This window comes from Myodes glareolus, chromosome 17 (assembly GCF_982192425.1).
Source record: "Myodes glareolus chromosome 17, mMyoGla1.1, whole genome shotgun sequence".
NCBI lineage: Eukaryota > Metazoa > Chordata > Mammalia > Rodentia > Cricetidae > Myodes > Myodes glareolus.
In genome coordinates this window covers 46,983,675-47,004,115 of record NC_142042.1, presented here as the reverse complement: position 1 = coordinate 47,004,115, position 20,441 = coordinate 46,983,675, and the positions used below count along the sequence as shown (strand labels likewise).

Genomic DNA, 20,441 nt, shown 5'->3' with positions numbered 1-20,441 from the left:
TATCAGAAGGCATTTCCTCCCCCTCTGCTCAGCAAAGACTGGCAGCAGGGTGAAGAATTCAGCCTGGAACGAGGCTTCTGACCTAATACTGTCGTAGGTTATTGTCCCACCAAGTCACGTAGGACTTCATTGTCCCTAAGCTTCTGTCTTGGCCTCATAATTGTTTCTGATTCTGAGAGATGCTGCTGCTGACACATTTGTCACCTGTGGGGTGGCAGTATCCTGGGACAGAACATGTGCTGTTCCAGCCCCTCCAAAACTTTGCAGTGTTTCTCCCCCCTCCCCGGCTCCCTTTGCTGTCTTGTACGGTAATTGGCCTAATAAAAGGCAGAAACAAGAATTTATTACACCTTGGGCAGTACTTGAAACAGACTTTATTCTCAGGAACAGCAGTTATGTCTACTTGCTGCTGTATATTTTGATATTTCATTTAAATACTTAGAATATATTCAAAGTCAAATTGCTAATCACTCAATTTCCCTGCTGCTGTCCTGGTTCCCCAGGTGGCCTCTTATGATACTCCATGTAAACACTGTATTTGGAAGGATACATAGATCAGCATCCCTAGAGTCACATGATCACCATAAATCTGTGAAAATAGCATGACTTAAAAATAAAAGTCTCTTAGTACTCTGCCAACAGGCTTTGGCATAATCTTGGCAATCACTTAGCTATTTCTTTCTCTCTGTTCTTGCGGTTAGGATTTTTCCCAGGTGGAAAATAGTCTCGTACTTTGCAGACGTTGTCCAAGCTAGTGACTATCAATCCATCTTCCTGGGCTACTGACGTCGTCAGCTGACTGTGTTCGGTCCACACAAAATCAGTGAAGTGACGGTGAAACTCTTGGAGGGTTGCTCCTTTCCTCTTAAGAAACGGCAATGCAAATTCCTGACGTCATGTATGCAGGAACTTTTATTTTTTGAATCCTCCAGCGTTAAAGCAACAAGAAAACATGTAGAATGTCCTTTGGTGGAATCTTATTACACTTGCTATATATGTAAACTGATATTCTTTGATGCCAGCACGCTCGTTGCCCATACAGAGAAATCTCTGCACAACGAAACAAAACCAAAGCAAAGAGAGGACAAAAATCAAACGTCAGTCTTTGCTGATTCGAATTAGATACATTAACAGATTGTCTGGTAACGTAAATCGGCAATAATACAAAAAATCTACATATTACAGTATTTCAAGAAAAATAACTTCATTTTAATACAAAAGGATAGATACACTTTCTCTTTCCTCTAGCCACTCTTGGGAAGTGGGTGTGAGCTGGCACTGGGCTCTCAGTGCTGCTAAAATATACAGGGGTATGACTGGCTTGCGCTTTGGAAGGGGTCTGTTACACATGTATATCACTAACATCAGACAAAGAAATCTTTCAACCAACAAGGGTTACAGAGCAACTTTCACTAAAGCACAGGTTGGAAGGGATGGGGGCAGGGAGCCGAAGCAGGCCAATATGGCAGCTTGTAACAGATTTCCTTATACCCACAATGCACCTGACAGCAAAGAATGCTTCTATTTGGTTGGTCCACACACTGGGCAGAGCGGGTACTAGGGTGCACCACGGTAGAGTAGCGAAATTTTTTTTTCCTTTTAGGTTGTTTGATCAGTTTGTTTTTGTCTTTCCTTTTGGGGGCGCTCTCGCAACCTTTCCAGTCCGCAATGGGCTCTGCAGCTGGCAATGAGATTTGCAGTGATAATAACAACAGCTGCCAATTCCTCTGGAGTCAGTGATGAACAGTTTCGACTCCGACAGATGTGCTGTCCGGGTCTGAGAGATATGGCTTAGTTCAGTTATGCCCTCTTCGTTTGTACACTGTGTTGGAGTGGGTGTGCGTGTTTTCTATGTTAGTAGCAATCGCTTGGGTTGTGTCTGCGTCCCCACAGCACAGGCCTGTCGGAGGGCTGGTGTGACCCCTAGAACACCAGGGGACTGGCTGTCCCCAGCAGCACGGTCAGCAGCAGCAGTGCTGGGGAGCCCCGTGGGGGTGCTCCCTGGCCGGAGTCGGAGCCACAGCTGCCCGCCTCTTCGCAACGCAGCTTCTCACAAAGGATGCCGGTATAGGCGGCTGGGCACAGGCAGCGCACATTGTTGTGGCAGGTCCCTCCATTCTGGCAGTGTAGGAGCTCATTGTCGCAGACATTAGCTGCAGAACGAGGGGAGGGATGGGGAGGGGAGGAGAAGCAGAATCAATTTAAGTTCATCTGGAACATCATGTTTTCAGCTTTAAAAAAAGAAATTCTCTATCGATCTTGTGTTCCCCCTTCCCTCCACAAACTAAGCAAGTGACTCCAATTTCCAAACAAATGTAGTTGACTGCCTTTGCTTTCATCATATTAGGCCTTTTCATATAGTTTTTTTTTCTTTCCTTTTTCTTTCTTTTTTCTTTTGCCCTGCAACCTTTGCTATTTTCCAGTTCAGGCTATCGAATATTAAGTAATGCAATGCTTCTGGTTTGGAAATTCTTAGGTACCCGGGACCTTTTGTGACCTCCTAGTTTTTAAAGGACAAGTGCCTGATACAAGAATGGCGAACCTTGAAGTCAGATGAGTGCGCTTTAAAATGCAAAGCGGTGTGGCTAAAATGACCAACAACCTCTCAGGCCAGGACATTCGTCGTCCCTGCACCAATTCCAGCCTTGTTGTGCATGCAAAGAGGCCACAGGGAAGCAGGGGAATGCAGGTTTGGGATGTGACGAAAGTAGCATGCTCCAGGCAGGCGACAGCCAGATGGGAAGAGGGAGAGCTTGTTTCGTGGGAGGCATGTGAGGAAGAGCAGTCACATTTGTCCCTGACAGCCCATTAAGGTTTTTATTGCTTTGTAAATATGGGAAGCGAAGCCCAAGGTTACCTTGATTTGGGAACAGTAATAAATGCAGCGGTGAAACCCTGATTACCAAAATTTCATTACATCCATCAAGGTATAGAATCAGGCTGGAAAATCAAGCCGCAGCTCCTGGCTAGAATTCATTTGCAGCCTCCTTCACAGAACTTTCACCTCTAATAATTTGTCATATCTTCCAAATTCCCGTTATCCTCATTAATTCAATGTCTTGTATTCTCTTAGATAATCAAGGTTTCACTGATTTAGCAGAATGTTAAATAGAACCCAGGGAAATTAATACAACAACGAAGAAGAGGAGAGCCAAGAAGGAGTGCTATCCAGCAACGTTTGCTGCTTAAGCACTTAGCACACAGACCACTCTGGACGGAGGGCGGGGCACAGAGCAGAAAAAGGAGCTTTTTGTAAATTATAACAGATTTCATTCAAAGAAAGGGTCATGGCCCGATTTCTCCAAGGATGTCACATGGACACACACACCCACACACACATCCCACAATGGTGCTATTAGAGACAAAACATTTTTATCAAATAATTCCCACCTTCCAAGTAGTAACTCAGTAGTAGATAGCATTTGGTTTGTCCATTAATCATACTTAATACTCATGTGGTCTTCAAGAGGGGCTCTGTCCACACACATCAATGTATGAATGTTCTTGTGTACGAATGGGTTGAGGAAAGGTGGCACTGGGCATCCACGGGGCTAATGATAAAGTGCCTAAGCAGGGTTCAGTGTGACTACATTCCTCAACATTCCGGGGAGACACAGAAGACAGGTGCATAAAACATTGGTATAATTAACACTAATAAATCATTCATGTTTGAAATGCTGGTACACAAGGCAGTGTCACATGGATTGTAAGCATCAAGCATACAAGCTGCCTCTCCGTGGGTGGCTTAGATTGAACCCAAATTGCGGTATTTTGTCAGTCATTTCTTGGCATGTCAAGATCTGTACCTGTGAAGCCTGGCTCCCAAGCTCAGGGTGATTAGATTCTTGGACAAAGCAGATAAAAGTCCTGGTATATTTGTTGTTGTTGTTGTTGCTGTTGTTGTTGTTGTTGTTGATTGGGAAAGAATACAGGGCATTGGGGGTTTCATTTTGCTTACACTTCAAGAAATATCTGTTTAATTGCAGCAACATGGAATAAACAGATCCAAGTAGCCATTTCTATTTAAAGTTAAAGATTCTGACCATTTCTTGTTCTAGGAGGCAGATTGCAGAATGGGATATTTCCTTTCATTTGGGCACTAGACATAGGGAAATATCTGTTCCATCAATATCGATAATTGCTTGCCTTGAATAATTGAGAAGAAATCAATAGTTAATTAAATATCACTCCCCTCTTTTTTGCGAAGCTATTTTTCTTCCTCTCGGACTTGAATGCAAAGCAGCTGTTGAGCAGACGTTTCTTTTTTCTAAGAAGCCAGTGATTAAGTTAAAATTCAATACCTTCCCTACATGTAAATAATCTGCTAGTTGTTTTGGATGGTTGTGAAAAAATTTAATAAATACACAAGAAACAGATGTAGCCCAGGATTAGTCATCTCATGGACTGGGGGGACATATCTTGGGTAATATATAAACAGAAAAAAAATGGAACTTAGCATACATTTTATTATTTTAGAATTTAAGATAAATTACATTACATTTGGGTTCTTGATGGTGCCCATCCTTTTTTTTTTTAAATATTTATTTATTTATTATGTGTACAATATTCTGCCTGTGTGTATGCCTGCAGGCCAGAAGAGGGCTCCAGACCCCTTTACAGATGGTTGTGAGCCACCATGTGGTTGCTGGGAATTGAACTCAGGACCTTTGGAAGAACAGGAAATGCTCTTAACCTCTGAGCCATCTCTCCAGCCCCGGTGCCCATCCTTTTAAAATTCAACAAGAACAGGATTTTATCGTGCATACAATACCATCTAATGGCTGGGATCACATGCTAGAAATACACTTATATCTAACTGCAGTTCTTACCTGATGCTTATAACCTCATGCTCCATCTTCATGTCATTTAGTACCAAAATTCTGTTGGTTAATGAACAAACTAGATGGTTAAGTATCAAGGAGCTCTCCTTCAGCATGTAAGACCTTGTACTAAACACCATGGAGACAATCAAAACAAACACAAAGCATAGTCTCTGTTCTCATAGAGCTCTGATTTACTTAAGGAGATAGAATACATTCTAGAAGGGATCTAGCACTGATTTCATTAAAACGTCCCTTTTCCTTTCATCCACCTCAGTCATTTGCCCGTGACTAGCATCCTGCTATGTTTTGTGGCTACCACTCTAACTGCCGTAAAGGAGTTCACAATTTGGTGGAAAATCAACAAACACAACCAGAGACAGTCAGACAAGGTAGGAAAAGACCACAAAGCAAGTATTTGAGAAATGTTAGGTGAACACAAATGATGGTGTCTATGTTTTGGAGAATAGAAAAAAATATAGAAAGAGTCGTATCTGAACAACAGTGCACACAAGGCAGATACAGGCCAAAGAGTGCCATGGATGGGGAGACTGTGTGCCTGAAAGCAAAGAGATGATAAGGGGCTACCTAGGTTGTTCAGAAATTATCTTTGAACACTGATACTCCTCTCTGGTTTTTACAACAAAGTCCCTACAGGTTGTGCTGGATTCCACCAACAATGGACCACAGAGGGAACAGAGAAGGAAAGCAGGGATGTGTGAAGCTCCTTCACTCTTCCTTCTTAATGACTTGCCTGCCTAGCAATGGTTCTTTATCTCAGCTTTCCTTTGCTCATCTTTACTCAGAACCAGTTTTTCACTGAGCCACGTAGAATTCTGCACCATCCTGGTAGTGTATCTCCAAGGCACTGCCACAGGTGTAGGCAGACATAATCCCTCTTCAGAGATGGAGTTCTAAGGTTTATGATGTCTCTCATCTACCCTATTAGTTTCTGGAAAGCTCCTCTTCTTTATTCTAATTTCTCGACCTCTGAGTGATAGTTACTCCTACATGAGCACTTATTGGCCAAGAGTTACGTTGGTGCCGTATGCTGATGTTTAGTCTTCAAATATTTACTATCCCATTTCCTTCAATAATGTTTCTCTGTTGAAATACCAAGAAAAGCTTGTTTTCTGGCAGGAACTTGACTGAGAGACACAGACATTATTTCAGGGAATGATGGGTGGGCTGCGCTTGGAAGGCTGGTTGCATATAGGACAAAGGGGGTTAGAATACCAGGGGCATTCATGCTGTGGTTATTTTATGTATACTCTGCAGAGTTTGGGAAACGGGCAATGGGAAGCTGTCAAAGGTAAATGAGTCATCTGGAGTTTTGAAGGGAAAAAAAAGATGAATTTAGACAAAGATAGATTGGTGGAAAGGAGACCAGATACTCAAAAGAATGGGCTGGGGCTAGGTTGGAGCAAAGGAGAGAAGGAAGTGCACACCTGAAGGTAGTTTGCATAATAAACATGAGTGATTTTAAGGTCACATTTGAGTATGTGGATAAGTCACAAAGAAACTTATTAAGGAAAGGCACTAAGAAAGGAATTTAGTTAGAGAAGTCAATGAATATTTTTTAGACTTATTGGCTGTGAGGAGTCTGTAAAGTCTTCTAAAATGTTTTATATAATACTTGGGAAAGCTACATTGAGGTCCAGGAGGTAGTTCGTTCTGGAGATGGAGGTGGCGAACCTGGGTGGTAGAGGTCATTGTCATCCAACACAAAGTACACAATCTCATAGTGGTAGAATATCAACCCTGTCCAAATGAAGAGTGCCCAGAGTCTCAGCCACATGCAGAGAAAGCAACACCATGAAGAATGGTTGGAAGAAAAATGTCCAAAAAATGGAGTGGCCACATGATTACGAAAATAATCATAAAAATACTTTCCTGTTATGAAAGACCATCTATGAATTGGCATATAAAGTGGAAGATTAGGAGAAGAAGGGCACTATGAATTGGGCAGAGCAAATGTGTAATGTTAAGTCTCAAGGGGGTGAATCAGTCAGAAAGGGCTTTGGAATGATTAGAAAAAACACTGGAAACTGAAGGAAATAACAGTTTGTGGAAGTCCTTGAACATTAATTAATAGGAGTGGTTACAATAATTTGGAGATTATGATTCCCAGGATATTAGGATATTAGGCAGTGGCTAGAAATCATTTATTTATTTATATTTCTGATGGTCATGATTGCGTCAAGGTTGCATGCCATGGATGGGTAGTGGTCAAGGATGCTGCTCAATGTCCTATAGTTGCTGGCACAACTTCTCTCTCACCAACAAGGAATTTTTCCTCAACCAATGTAAAGAGTAAAATAATGATGTTCTGGGTCAGAGTGCACTCATATCTATGAAACTAAAGAGCTGCCATTGATGCACACTGGGAAAAGGGACAGGAAGCAGGCTTGTCAATTCTAGATCAAAATAACATCATTTTACAGATGCACAGCCATTGGAATTAAAGAAACTGCAGGTAGGTAGGTCAGAAATACGAGAGCGGATTGCTTTCTTAACCTTGTGTACAGTGAAAGGAGAAGAGGACCCACAGGCATCCTTGTCATGTGACTTGTTCTTTACGCCCTTTGAATCAGTTATACCAGCATTCATAGCCACTTTGCAAACCACCTAGACAAGAACTAGGTGAAGAAACTCATATCAGCTTAGACTCGAGCTTGAATGGCAATCCTTGCAAGTTGCACATCATATGGAAGGGAGGGATCAGGAGAAACACAGGGAAATGGTATCAGACAGTACAGTGGTTTGTTCTCATAGCTGTGGCTGGCTCCAGGTCCAGGAGTTAGGGAACCACTCCTTAGATAATAAATTTCGCATTTCACCTCTTACCAAATGTGGTTTCAAACCACACTGATGGGACAGAGGTTATCTGTTAATAGCATTTCTGAATCACTCCAACTTCTAGAGTTCTACTGGTCTAGTGGAAGTTCAAATTCAAAGCATCTCTCACAAAAATAAAAGTAGAAATGCCAGAGGTCTAGGCTGAGAGTGAGAAACACGTTTGCATCTATAGTGTCATTTCTGTCTTCCCAGGTGTGGGAGACTGCTATGGCTCCTTCATGTTGAAGTCTAGTTGACATTATAACATTCTTAAGAAGAGGTACCTTTCGGAAGTATTACCAGGGATGAACAAAAGCTCACATGTTGGGATAAATGGGCATTTTTCTTTCTACATGTGATGCCTCCCAGCATTTTATGATAAAACACTAGCACTTTATGATAAGAAAGAGAACTTTAGCTCTTAAATAGCTATTTATTATTATAAATTAGTCTGTGACCATCTGTTATGGTAACACAAAATGAACTAAAATGAGATGCTGCTATTTAATCGTGGTGCTCTTTGGCACTGGGCTCTGCACTCTTTCTCATCACAAGGTTATAAGCATCCATCGTTAACTTGTGGAGCTGGCCTGAGAATGGACATCCCAGTCTAAGGCTCATGTTCTTTCTGTTCTACACTGCATGAAGTTGTAGATTAAAGTGACAACTGGAAATTTTTACTTAACGTGTAACTCCCAGTTATATCTCTATCTGGTGTTCTTCTATATGGATCAGCTTCAAACTGAATTTAGTTGGTGACATTTATTTTAAGTTTATCTAGACATTCTATATTGTTATTGACTGTAAAGGGGTGTCTTATCTCAGTAAACAAGAGGCTTCCTTTTTTAAATCCCTCATATAACCTTTGACCCAGGATTGATGTGAATAGTTACTTGATATATACAATTCCTTTTGTTATGGAAAATTCTGACTTAGATACAGAAAAAGCTGATACTCCTTTGGTAATAGCTTGACCTTTTTTGGGTAGAATTTCTTTCACTATATTTTCCTTTTGCTGTTTATAAGAATAATTTACTTATGATGTGACCAATACAATGCCATATAACCTGTTACCTTCTGATGCTCCAGTATTTGAAATGCTTTCAAAAAGTGTGCCCGAGATATTCATAGGATGTTGACAGGTAAGGTTGTATTAATGTGAGACCAAAACAGACTGTGTGGCCAGAAGTTGAAATTTGGAGTCTTGGTAGAAAGGCTGAAGTTAGCAGGGTCTTAGGATAGCTCTGCTCACAGCATTGGTGAGTAAGCCACAAAAGCAGATAAATAAGCCCTCATAATCACCATGCTTTATAAATCCACTCTAAATTTCATAGGAAGAAACTAGGAACAAGCAATACTTTCTTTATCAATCCTGTTTTTCCTGTAACTTAGATGAGGAAAGCCAGAAGGATGTCACTAAATTATTCAGAGTTTTTTTGGTGTGTGTGTGGGGGCATGTAGGTGTGCATTGTGTGTATATGTATGTATGTATGTATGTGTGTGTGTGCAAACGCTCACGTGCACGTGTGTATGTGTAAGAGCATGTGATGTGTGTCTGTGTGTGCATATGTATGTGTGTATAAGTGAACCTAATATGTGTCTATGTGTGCACATGTATGAATATATAAGTATGTGTATGTATGTAAGCATTTGTATGCACAGGTATGTGGGGGTCCTTGAACATTATATACAACATTGTGTAAAACTATTTTCAAAATACGAGCTACAAAAATCTTGATTTCTTTCTGTTCCATTAGTCTTTCTGGAACATGTAAAAAAGCAGACCTAGAAATTGTTCGAAGAGGGCAACAGCCAGGACTTAGTGTCATTCCTTGTTCTATTCATTTTTCCTTTAGAAACTGAAAGGGTCATTTATTCCCTTATGGTCACAATGATCCATCGCATTACCAAAGAGACATTTTCTTTCTCTGTTTGTGTTTGGTTCAAAGTCATACATTTAGGCTGGCCCTGTCCGTGAGCTGCTGCTATGCTTGAGCAATGCTGGGTCTGTATTTATAGACTTGAAAGTGTCTCTTTTTGGCTTTGCCTCCTGTACTTCAAGGAATCGATGCAATGCGTTGCCATGACAGCTTTCCTTGATGGCTGTATTAATAAAGTGACCTCTACCTTCACCACCTGAACTGAGCCCAGGATCGCTGAGGGAAAGATGTTCCAAATTGTTCCCATCCTTTGCAAAGAAACGTCAAAGAGTGAATAACCTCCACCAAACGGGGTAATAACAAAGGCATGCGTCCTGCACTGAAGACTCATTCAGGCAGCAGGGAGCTGAAGAGCTGCGATTATGACCCATTTACACAGCCTTTGTGGCCGCTTTACTAAATTGTGAGCAAGACATAAAATAGAACATGCAGGTTAAATTCTGAGGAACGAAGAAACTTTGCAGACGGCAGTGGAGTTTGGGGGCAAGTTCTAGGCACACCAACTATATTTCTAATCTTTTTCTCACCTGTGGCCATGAGGAATGGTATACCATGGTAGGGAAATTGGTTAGGAGCCATTAACTTTGAATTCTGGTTTCGAGAAGTCGCACCCTACTTGGAGACATTGCTCTTATCATGGACTGACTAGTGACATCTGTCCGTCTGTCTTTTAACCAGATACTTTTCTGAGGTTGAACATATAGTGAGCCACACCAACCTGCTGATATGAATATATGCATGTGGCTTGTCCAGCTTGTCCTTCGGGGAGAATCATAACATTAGAGAAAGTGAGCTTTTCTAAACTTTTGGGTTTAATTTGCATGACTAATTTTTAGGTGTGTGTGTGTGTGTGTGTGTGTGTGTGTGCATGCGTGCATGTGTGTGCATCTACACACACCCACATGTGTACAGAGGCCAGAGGATGATCTTGGGTGTTCCTACTCAGGCATCATCACCATTTTTTTTTCTTGAGACAGGATCTCTCATCTTCTGGAACTTTCCAAGTATGCATTGCTAACTGGCCAGGTAACTCAGAGATCCTCTTGCCTCTGCCTCCCCAGTAGAAAGCTTGAATCACCATGCCTAGATTATTTTGGTAGGGGTGGGGGTGAAATTTGGGGATCAAATTCAGGTCATCAGACTTGCAAAGCAAGTGTGTTGTTAACATACCTGTTTCCCCAGCTCTGCATGACTGATATGAATAAGAAGCCTATCCCTGCAAAAGAAAATAATGAGGAATTTCTCCATCATTTGATAAGATATCTAAGGATTGCTAGACTTGTGTAGTTCTGTGCATTTCGATGACAGATTTGGTGACGACTTTCAGTCTAGGTTGGCATCCCATGGGCACAAGATAGTGTTTGTCTCTCACATATACTAACAGCATAAGGAAGGGTGAGGAAAATTAAATGCTGGATTCAAGTCTCATCTCTGTGGATAATGCGGAGGGTGAACTTGTGGAAATCACTTAACCTCTTAGTGTGCTCTTTTCTCACTTCTAAAGCAGAGATAATTCACCTTTCTTCTTTCCCATCTCAAGTTGCTGGGGGGCTGGGGGTGGATTATACAGAAGCCTTCTAAGAGGAACAAAATACAACCCAAATAGGCTTTGTCAGTGTTCCCTCCTCAGTGTCCTTAATACAAGAAATTCAGGGTGTATGAGCAAAGTATTAATTCTTCAGGGTAATGAATTTCTCACATCTCTAATCCAAGAAACCTGAAGGGAGAAGGATAGTGAAGGGCCTCCCTCGAAGGCAGCATCTGTGTCTGCTCTGTGGATATGAATCTAGAGAGAGCCTGGAGTCAAAGCATGTGGTTGGTGAACATTTGTATTCAGTTGCTGTGTACTCCACAGTCCTGCAAGGTCACTTTGCACTGGTGGTACCCATTCTTTCAGAGGCGAAATTTATACTCATTTAATGTGTGCTCATCTGTATCCATCAGTATACAGAAATGTGGTCTGTTTCCAAGGGAATAAGGTTGTGTGTGTGTGTGTGTGTGTGTGGCGGGGGAGGGGGGATGAGCAGATAACCACCAGCCTGTTTATTCTGCTTCCCAACTCAACTTTGCCTTTTTAACGTTGAAGGTTAGAGAGAACCAGGCACAGACTGAAGTAACAGACGGAAAGCTGGAAGTGATCATGTGGAAAGACTCCTCGTTGCTTGCTCTCAACCTGTCTTCCTGTCTGTGCCTGTACCCTTCAGGAATATAGGTGGTGCAAGCGTGGCCCTTATGTGACAACATCCAGCCTTCTTGATTGCAAAGTAACAAGTCCAAGGAATGGGGCTAAAGTGCCCGTCAGGATCCGCGTGGAGGCTGTCAGCTCAGTGGTCAGACATGCCTCATCTTCTTAATCAGGGACAGCGGGTTCTGACCCGAGGGAGCAATCTTCCTACTGTTTCATCTATTATCAGAGCACTTGTTATGGGAGTGATGTTTTCTCTTGTTCAGCCAAGGAAAACACTGCTTACAACATCATAAAAAGGCCCCATTTATTTTAAAGAAGACATAGCTACAGGCTGTCGTGTCCTGGTACGGGGAAAGAGACGACAGGTAACTCCAATACGGGAGGAAGAAGCATCATCTAAATACCTTAAAGACTTTGGCTTTACACCAGGCAAAAAGCCTCAATTGTTGTTGAGAAAGAATTAATTCGTTGCAAATCCTACAAGCCTAAGGCTGGGCACCTTTCCCAAAGTGATCATTAATGATGTATTGAAATCCTATTTAGGTCAACACCTTCAGACACAGATACAGGCAGGGTGCTCATAAAGATAGTACTGAGAAATCGCAGATTTTCTCCTTTGGTTTCCGAAAAGACACTTTTCTCATTTAATGAAAAGGTGCAACCTCTGCTCTGAGCTCAAGGTGAAAGGTGGCTGTTATGGGAGGCGAATTCACACACAAGGGCAACACACATCCAGGAATAGATCATCCTTCCCAAGTACAAGCCATTATGCCGGGAGAAAGGCAGATGCAGGCTGTTTATTCATGATGAGGTGTTCATCCGTGGTCTGCTCCATAAATGCAGATCCGCACCTTCCATGTCTTATATAATGAAAGCCCTAGGAAAGAATTTGGGATAACTTATAACCAAATATGACCCACATTTTTCTCTGGCTGTTGAGAGTGGAATTGATTTTGATCATTTAAATTCTATCTTTATACTAATTTATTCTTTTTGAATTGCCGAGAACAAATATACAGTGTTTTATGTGTATGTGTGTGTTTCTTACCTCTTTACATATCCAAAAGAATTTATTGTTTTGTTGGGAAAGGTATATTTTACTAAAATGATAAAAGCAATTCAGTTCAGAAATGAATCCTGCCATTACATTCTACAATATCTGGAATTTGTGATATTACTATATATTGCTAGTAAAGCTATCAATTAATCTTAAATGTCCCAAAAGATCTCAGAAAATGAGTGAGTTCCTACATGATCCTATCCTCACAATCAGGTGTCCCAGACATGGTCTCCCCTTCTTTTACCAAGCATTTCACAGTCCCTGGCAAGAAGGGCACCAGCAGAACTTCCTGAACTTCCTGAAGTCAATGGAATCTGAAGACAGATGTCCATTTTTATTGGTAAGTAATGATGGAAGACGCAAATGGCTAGACATTGTTATCTTTGAAGATGAAGTCACAGTCACCACTGAGATGGAATATCCTATGACTTCTCCAGGTACAGGGAATCATAGTTGAAACAACTTCAAGAAAGCAAACCTCTTTCACAAAGCTTGAGCTTTGAGAATTGTGATATTCTACGTTTATAAATGTCTTTATCATAGGCAATTTCTTCTTGTTTGTTACTTGTTCTCTGTTCATTCAGTATATCATGATGGAGAATTGTCTCAGGCACTAAATTGATATACAGTCAATATTTATTAAGTACATACAAAAAATTGTCTAGCTTTTTCTCTGTCTTTTTATGAATGGTGCGTGCCTACCTATTATTAGCAAGCAGATAACATGTGAGCTAACTATTATGACAGATAAGCAAGGAAGTAGACAGACACAGATTCCTAGATATCGAAAGCTTAAAGGTCAGAGGGCAAGAAATGGCAGGAGGTTTTCCTTGATGACATCATCCTAGACACCCGGAGTAGGAGCTTGACGTATCTGCCAAAGCAGACGTGAGAAGGCAGTCACAGGGTGGTGTTTGGGAGGGAGGTGCAGGGGAAAGATTGACAGTGCATGCAAGAAGCAAACCAGGAACACGTGGGAAAACCACTTGGAGGTGTCTATCCTCCAACTCAGGCTGGGTACCATGATGTGTTAAAGGTTACCATGTATGGGCTTTTGTTGTGGTTGCGATTGTTTAAAAGAAAGCATTAACAATAAGAGGGCAGGGATGCATATTATAAAATTTCTTTCTCCGAGGATCCAAAATATCCCCAGGAAAGGGGTGGAGGTGAGAGGAAAGAGAAAGGATGGCCAGTGTTTGGAGATGAGGGACCAGAAGCATTCATTTCACCTTCCATTAAGCAACACACATTAGCTCTTATTGTGGTGAGGGCACTCAGAGCATTGAGAGTAATATGATGGGGGAGAAGAGGTGTCTCGGAGGCCTGGAGGGAACCTGGTAACTTTCTGCTTGTTTAGTTTCCAATTGGGAAGGTGATTACTTAAATTTGGAGCATAGGCTGAAAGGCTGCATAGAGCTACTGTATGTTAGGGAAGGAGAGAGGTGCGGACCTGTTATGGGGACATCACAAACATGAGCAAGAAGATTTCGGATCGAAACAATGAATTATGGGAGATAAGCTATATAAACCCATGCTGTGCTGAATACAAATTTTCAAGTTATTGTACTTCCTGAGAAGGAGGCAGAGAACCTGCCATGGGCCTTGGATATCCAGCATTAAGAAATACAAGTGTCTAGGGCTGAAAAGTGATAATTGTATCATTAGTTCTATGTATGTGTGTGTACATTGTTGTTGGTTTGTTTTAAAGACAGAATTTCACCGCCTTTGAGTATTTTATAAAGCCAAAATATAATTTGAGGTTTCTTTTTGTCAAGCTATAGCCAAATGTCTCCTTAGAGACTCAATTTTTTCTGGTGTATACTTGGCAAGAGAGTTCTAAATGTGGTCTGAAACCTCTTAGGGTTTCTAAACAGCAGAGATATTTAAGTATGAAAAATAACTACAGAAATCACACAGCAGTGACTTCTTTTAATGATTTCTTCCTCTGGGAATCACTGTAAGTCACTCTTGTCTACTGCGGCCTCACTGTCACCATAGCCACCTCCTGACAATGTCAGACTGAGTCTTGAGAGGTGATTTTATAATGTCAGGATGAAACAAAGCCATTTCCTTGTTAATGCCAATGTCAAAGCAAAATGAATTGGTGTCAATAAATTCAAGGTGAGGCAAACAGCATTATGGAATCAAGAGAATGTGCAAAATGATGACAGGACTCATTTAGGGATGCCTGACTCTGAGTGAAAATGATTGCTAATTTTCAAAAATGCATTTGCTACTACACTGGAGCCCAAACATTTAATTTTTCTAAAATACATTACTGAGGGTCAAAAAGGACAAAGAAATGACAATTACGAATGAGTCCTAATCTATCCAGTAATGTTAGTGTTGATCTCAGCAGATCAGACTGCCCTTTCCCATCTACAAATTCCAGAGACTTTCAAAATTTGAAACACAAGGCTTAATATTTAATTGCTTATGATTGTGGTATCCAAAGACATAGGTTTAAATGTGGACGTCATTACTTAGGACTCTCCATTTGGTATCACTGATACCTCCCCTTTTCAAGCCATTTTGTATGGCTATTGTGAACAGGAACGATCACTTGTGATTATCTCAGATTGCTTTGTAACTAACTGCCAGACATCATTCTAAGTCCTACAATCAAAAGAGAGACGCCCAAGAGCCATAGAAACAGTATGTGTTATGATCAGTGTGGATCCTTCTGTCTGGGTAGGTAAAGCGACTTCATGGAATGCGGATTTGGTGTCTTTTAGTTCACTTTTATCATTAATAAATTCTAGCTTCATTGCTGCCGGATAAGTTCTTGCTGATTTGAGAACAGAAAGGAAAGAAACTCTCCATTCACTCCTACAATTCCTTCAGTGATAGAAGAACTGTTTATCCACTGAAGACTGGTGTTTTTTCTTTAAGAAAACTTTTCTTTAAGAAAAAAACTCCCAATGAAAACCCTCACTTAAGGAAAAAGTTTCATGGGATGCTAAGCAAAGCTAGCGAGTCATGCTGAAACTTTCTCATTTCACGCAACAGAACTTCACAAAAACTCAACTTCAAACAGAACAGAGTACAGAGTCCTGTCTTGATAGCTACAGGAGCTAAAGGTGTGTAAAATATGACCCGAGAGGGGGCAGTGGTGTCTCTGAAGAATCCAGAGCGACATTTGAAAGCTCTTCCTAAGAAGAGCAAAGTTGTGGGATGTCAGGAGGTGGGGTGGGGGATACTTCAATGAGCAAAATGGGACTGACAGGAAGAATGTGAAAGCTGTTCCTTCAGGGACATCTGATTCAGATGTGGAAAGAGAAAGATCGTGGATTGGTTTGGATACAATTGGGAGGCTGTGTGCATTATTTAAAGCACAGAGAACAGATGTTAGAGTTTCTGTATAAAGCAGCTGAGGTCTTACCAAGGTTAGATTAAGCACAAATGAACAAGATGTAGGTGGAGTCGGGGAAGAGCCATCACCCAGCATGTTTAAAATACCAAGTCCTACAGTGTTTGCCTTCTTCCACACTTACTTCTTAGGTTTTGGATTTATTCCCCTAATAAAACTAATGAGGTTTTCTTAAAATCTAAACTGCATGAAGATTAGGAATCTGCTTGTTTTGGTTTTCGATATGCAATGCCCAGAGAGCACTTTCTAACAGACTGCGCTCAATGAATATCTGAGTATTTTTGAGTGAATGAATAAACGAAATATATAGAAAAAAATTCACATATTCCATATCCATCGCTTCCTTTTTGCTTCTAAAATAGCTTCCCAACTGTGTCTGTTCTTTCGCCCCTAAATTAAATTGCGCAGAAGTGCTACAGCCAGATTGCGCTTCTTCAGCAAGTGTTTTCACAGCGCTCTCCACTCCCCCTCTCCCTTGCAGCCTTCAGTGGCCCCCCACTGCTAATTGGATAACAGTGTAGCCAGGGCCCCTCAGGATGTGATTAGAATCTTTCTATCATCTGCCTTGGCTCTAGAAAACAGTCTTTCTTCTGCTAGCAAACACACATGTACACGGGCTCACCCTGGTGTGAATGTAATTAAAATTAAAGTACTAGAATATTGACATATGTCCTAGATGTCACCTTACGGAATATTCTGGTAACCTGGCAGAATAGGCATTATTTGTATTAGTATTCTTTCCACTTTATGGCAACCTATGTATCTTACCCAAGGACCCTAGCGATAGAGCAGAAGGTGTTAGACTAGGAGGGACAGCTCTTTGACTCTGAAGCACTCTCCACGTTCCTTTCCTGATCCTTTCATGTCCCCAGCTCACGCTGACTCGGTGACCCTGCTGTGGGTCTGCCCTTTGCTAAATTGTCCACCCATTCGTCAAGGTCCTGTTTCTAGACAAGTCCCACCAAGAAGACTTCCCCGATTGCCTGGACCCACAGATGTCTTCCCGCCTTTGAAGCCACGTGGCAGATGGTCTACGAAGTGAGACATACAGAGATGTCAATGAAGACAGAGTTTTAACAGCCTGGATTTAAACTTTGATTCCACCAAACAAGAGATGTTCTGCGGGTCATTTAACCAATCATCATTTAATTAATGGAATGGTTAATTTCATGCCCCATGTCTACTGTAAAGACTGTTATATAAATTAAACGAGTTAATATGTATAACTAAAATAGAATAATTTTTGACATTTAGACGGTCTGTTCATAAGTACCACATATTTTTGGGTTCTACTAAGCCTATGACAAATATTCCTTCTCCATGTACGTTTCTTGTCTTCTCAACTACCGTGGAAGCTATCAGAGGTGAGCCATTGCTTTGCGACTTTCCTTGTCCACACTGATCAGGTGCTTGCCCCTAGGGAGACATTTGCTGGCATTTTTCAGTGAAGGTAGCAGATATCTTTTATTTCTGTAACCCCAGGCATTTCTTTAATCTTTGAATCCTAAGTATCTGTGGTTTTGTCTGGTATGTAGTAGGAAATTCTCGGAAACTTTTTACTTTCCAAATGACGGTTTGTCAGACAACATCTACATTTCCGGGGCTACGGAGGAAAGCAATCATTTCTGAAGCATAATTGAAAGTAATCTGAGTCTTCATCCCTGTCTTCAAGAGGTGGTTTCAGGTAAGACCCTTCCCTTAGTGGTATTCTACAAATTTTGCTTCTATTTCTTGCCTTGTAGGGAGAACGAGAGTAGCCCGGAGTGAGGCGTAAAGAGAACAGAATGACTGGGGTAACACTTTGGGCCTAGTGACAAGGAGTTACCCACATGAACCTGCCCAGAGTGTCTTACATGGTGGCCGTCCCTGCTTTGTTGGTCTTTAGATAGGGATCAAGTTTACATGTTTACAGACTTTAAAGTCTCACACGGAATTGTATCTTGGATTTAGCTCCTATCTAGGCTACTTTACTCCAGGGATTAAAACCATGATTGACGGTCACATGATTCTCATGAATAGGTATAGGGCAAAGAGAGGCAAACTGGCTTATTTTGGCAGTAGAGCCAAAGCTCTGCTCTGCACAGCACCATACACTTTTCTTGCCACTGGATGTGCCGTTTCCTATTTAGTGCTCCTACTCAGGTTGGCTTATCTGATTTTATCATCTGGGGTTCTGACTATTTTTGGACAGGTCCAGTGAGTGGAGGCCTCTAAGTTAATCTAAAGTCCTCTGCTGCCCCTCACCCACAATCCCTAGGGTGTCTGCCTTTACTGCTGTGTCTGATTCTCCAGACGGATCCAAGTCACACCTTTCTGGACAGCGGTGCCTTTTTACCAGGTGCTCTTAACTTGTCAAAGTTTTTGCACATTTTTGCATTCTGTTTAGCACCTGTTTCGGATGGAAACCTAGGTTTAATCAGGTTAACGATGTTGCAGATTATAACACTCTTGGTGTTTGTCACGTCTACCTACAAAGCTAAATGCTCTAGCTGGAATCTGAGCTATGGCTGCCTTAGTCTGCTAGTTTATTCACTGTTTGCACAAGGTTCATTTGAGTCTGAAAACTGCTAGACTAAATGAGAACATGGCACACCTATTTTCTAAAGACAGAGTTTGCTATGAAGCAATTTTCTTAGGACTGGAACATTCTTTTGTGGAGAGAGGGAAAGAGCTCAAGCAACTCAAAAGAGAGTTATAAGACCCTTCCGAAGGTGTAAACAATGTGCAGTTGCTGCCGTGGGGACTTTCCAGGGGAGCTGTTTGCCAATTGGGCAGACACCAAAGATGCAGAGTTTGTGAGATATCACCTGTGCTGGTGAAGTTTTCAGCGGTGTTTCCTGGGCCACTGAAGCTTATGAAAGTAACTCTCCACTCATGTTCCTGTAAATAACCTCAGTGAGTGCGTTGGTTTATTAAACTAGGCTGAAATGGAATCATATATTTGATCTGTCACTGGTGTCCTACATACAGCTAACAGACGTTTGTTTCTGTAGCCCCTGGAAGAGTCATGCAAGAGAAGTCATTCCTACGGAGGTTTCTTGTCAGTCGAGGTCTCACATCCTGAGGAGCCAAGATGTGTGACTCCCCAGGCTTTGAAGGCTCTCTGAAAAGCTATAGAAGTTTTTCCTGAACACAAAGCCGATGTTTCTACTTGTGTTAAGAAAGGAGGAAGAAAAACACACCTGAAAAGGTACTGAGTTGAAAACAAGGTGACTGTGTAAACAGACATGGAAGCTTCTCTTTGCTGTCACTCATTCTGGTTTACAGAAAACATGTTCTAGAATCCTCCTGCTTTGTAGCCTAACACAGTGTTTCTCAACCTATGGGTTGCAGTTCCCGGGGGATGGGTGGTATCAGGAAACACAGATATATTTACGTTATGATTCAAAACAGTAGTAAATTTTCAGTTATGAAGTAGCAATGAAATAATTTTATGGATGGGGAACTGTATTAACTGCATTAGGAAGTTTGAGAACCACTGGTCTAACAAGACAGCTTGTATTTTTATAATGACCCTAAGTCTTTCAAACGTACCCCAAACATTTCATTCTCCCTGTATTATAGTTATTATTGAATTCTAGTCACTGATGATATACGTGATGAATAAGGACACCAACTTGATAAACACGTGCCATTGACTCCCAACATTATCATCAGGACCCTTGCCTGACATGGACCAGGGAGTAAAGTGTTTGAAAATCAAGTCTTGGAAAGCGCAAATATATCTTTTGACAACTTTCTGCTGAGAACCTTGGATTTTGTTTGCTGTAATGCTTACACAGCTAAAAATGCTGTAATTAATACTATAGTTATTCACTTGCTTTTTAAAATTCATGGTCTTGTTTGGAGGAACAAGCAGAAAGAAACAAAGGAATCATAAATTGACAATGTATCTCGTTCTTTCTAGAACTACATAACTCACGCAACAAAACTTTATGACAAAGAATCCAGTCAGTAAAGAAGAATCATGCTCAAATTTCAAGATAAATGAATTTTTATGGCCAAGTGATAAAGCACATAATATAGATTTAGCTTACAATGCTGACATCAATAGAGCCTAAACTACATGGCCAAGAGCAACAAAGTGATAATAATGGGAAAAGATTGAATGACCAAATGGGAAAAAAAAGGTTTTCAGAGATTTCCAACCCTTTTCATTTTATTTCTTGAGAAACCCATAATGAATTCATATTGATGTTGCTGGCTTGACTAATGACATCAGATA

At 41.2% G+C, this 20,441-nt stretch overlaps 1 protein-coding gene across 5 annotated transcripts in view; it reads right to left on the bottom strand.

The window, feature by feature from the left end:
- Positions 1-351: 351 nt before the first annotated feature.
- Positions 352-20,441, bottom strand: part of Ntng1 (netrin G1) — a 345,499-nt gene continuing 325,409 nt past the window's right edge. For all 5 annotated transcript variants that reach the window (XM_085677807.2, XM_048443545.3, XM_085677805.2 and 2 more), the window contains one exon: positions 352-2,153. In XM_085677807.2, the coding sequence (XP_085533933.1) occupies positions 1,924-2,153 (230 nt within the window). In that variant the 3' untranslated portion in view covers positions 352-1,923. The remainder of the gene's footprint in view (positions 2,154-20,441) is intronic.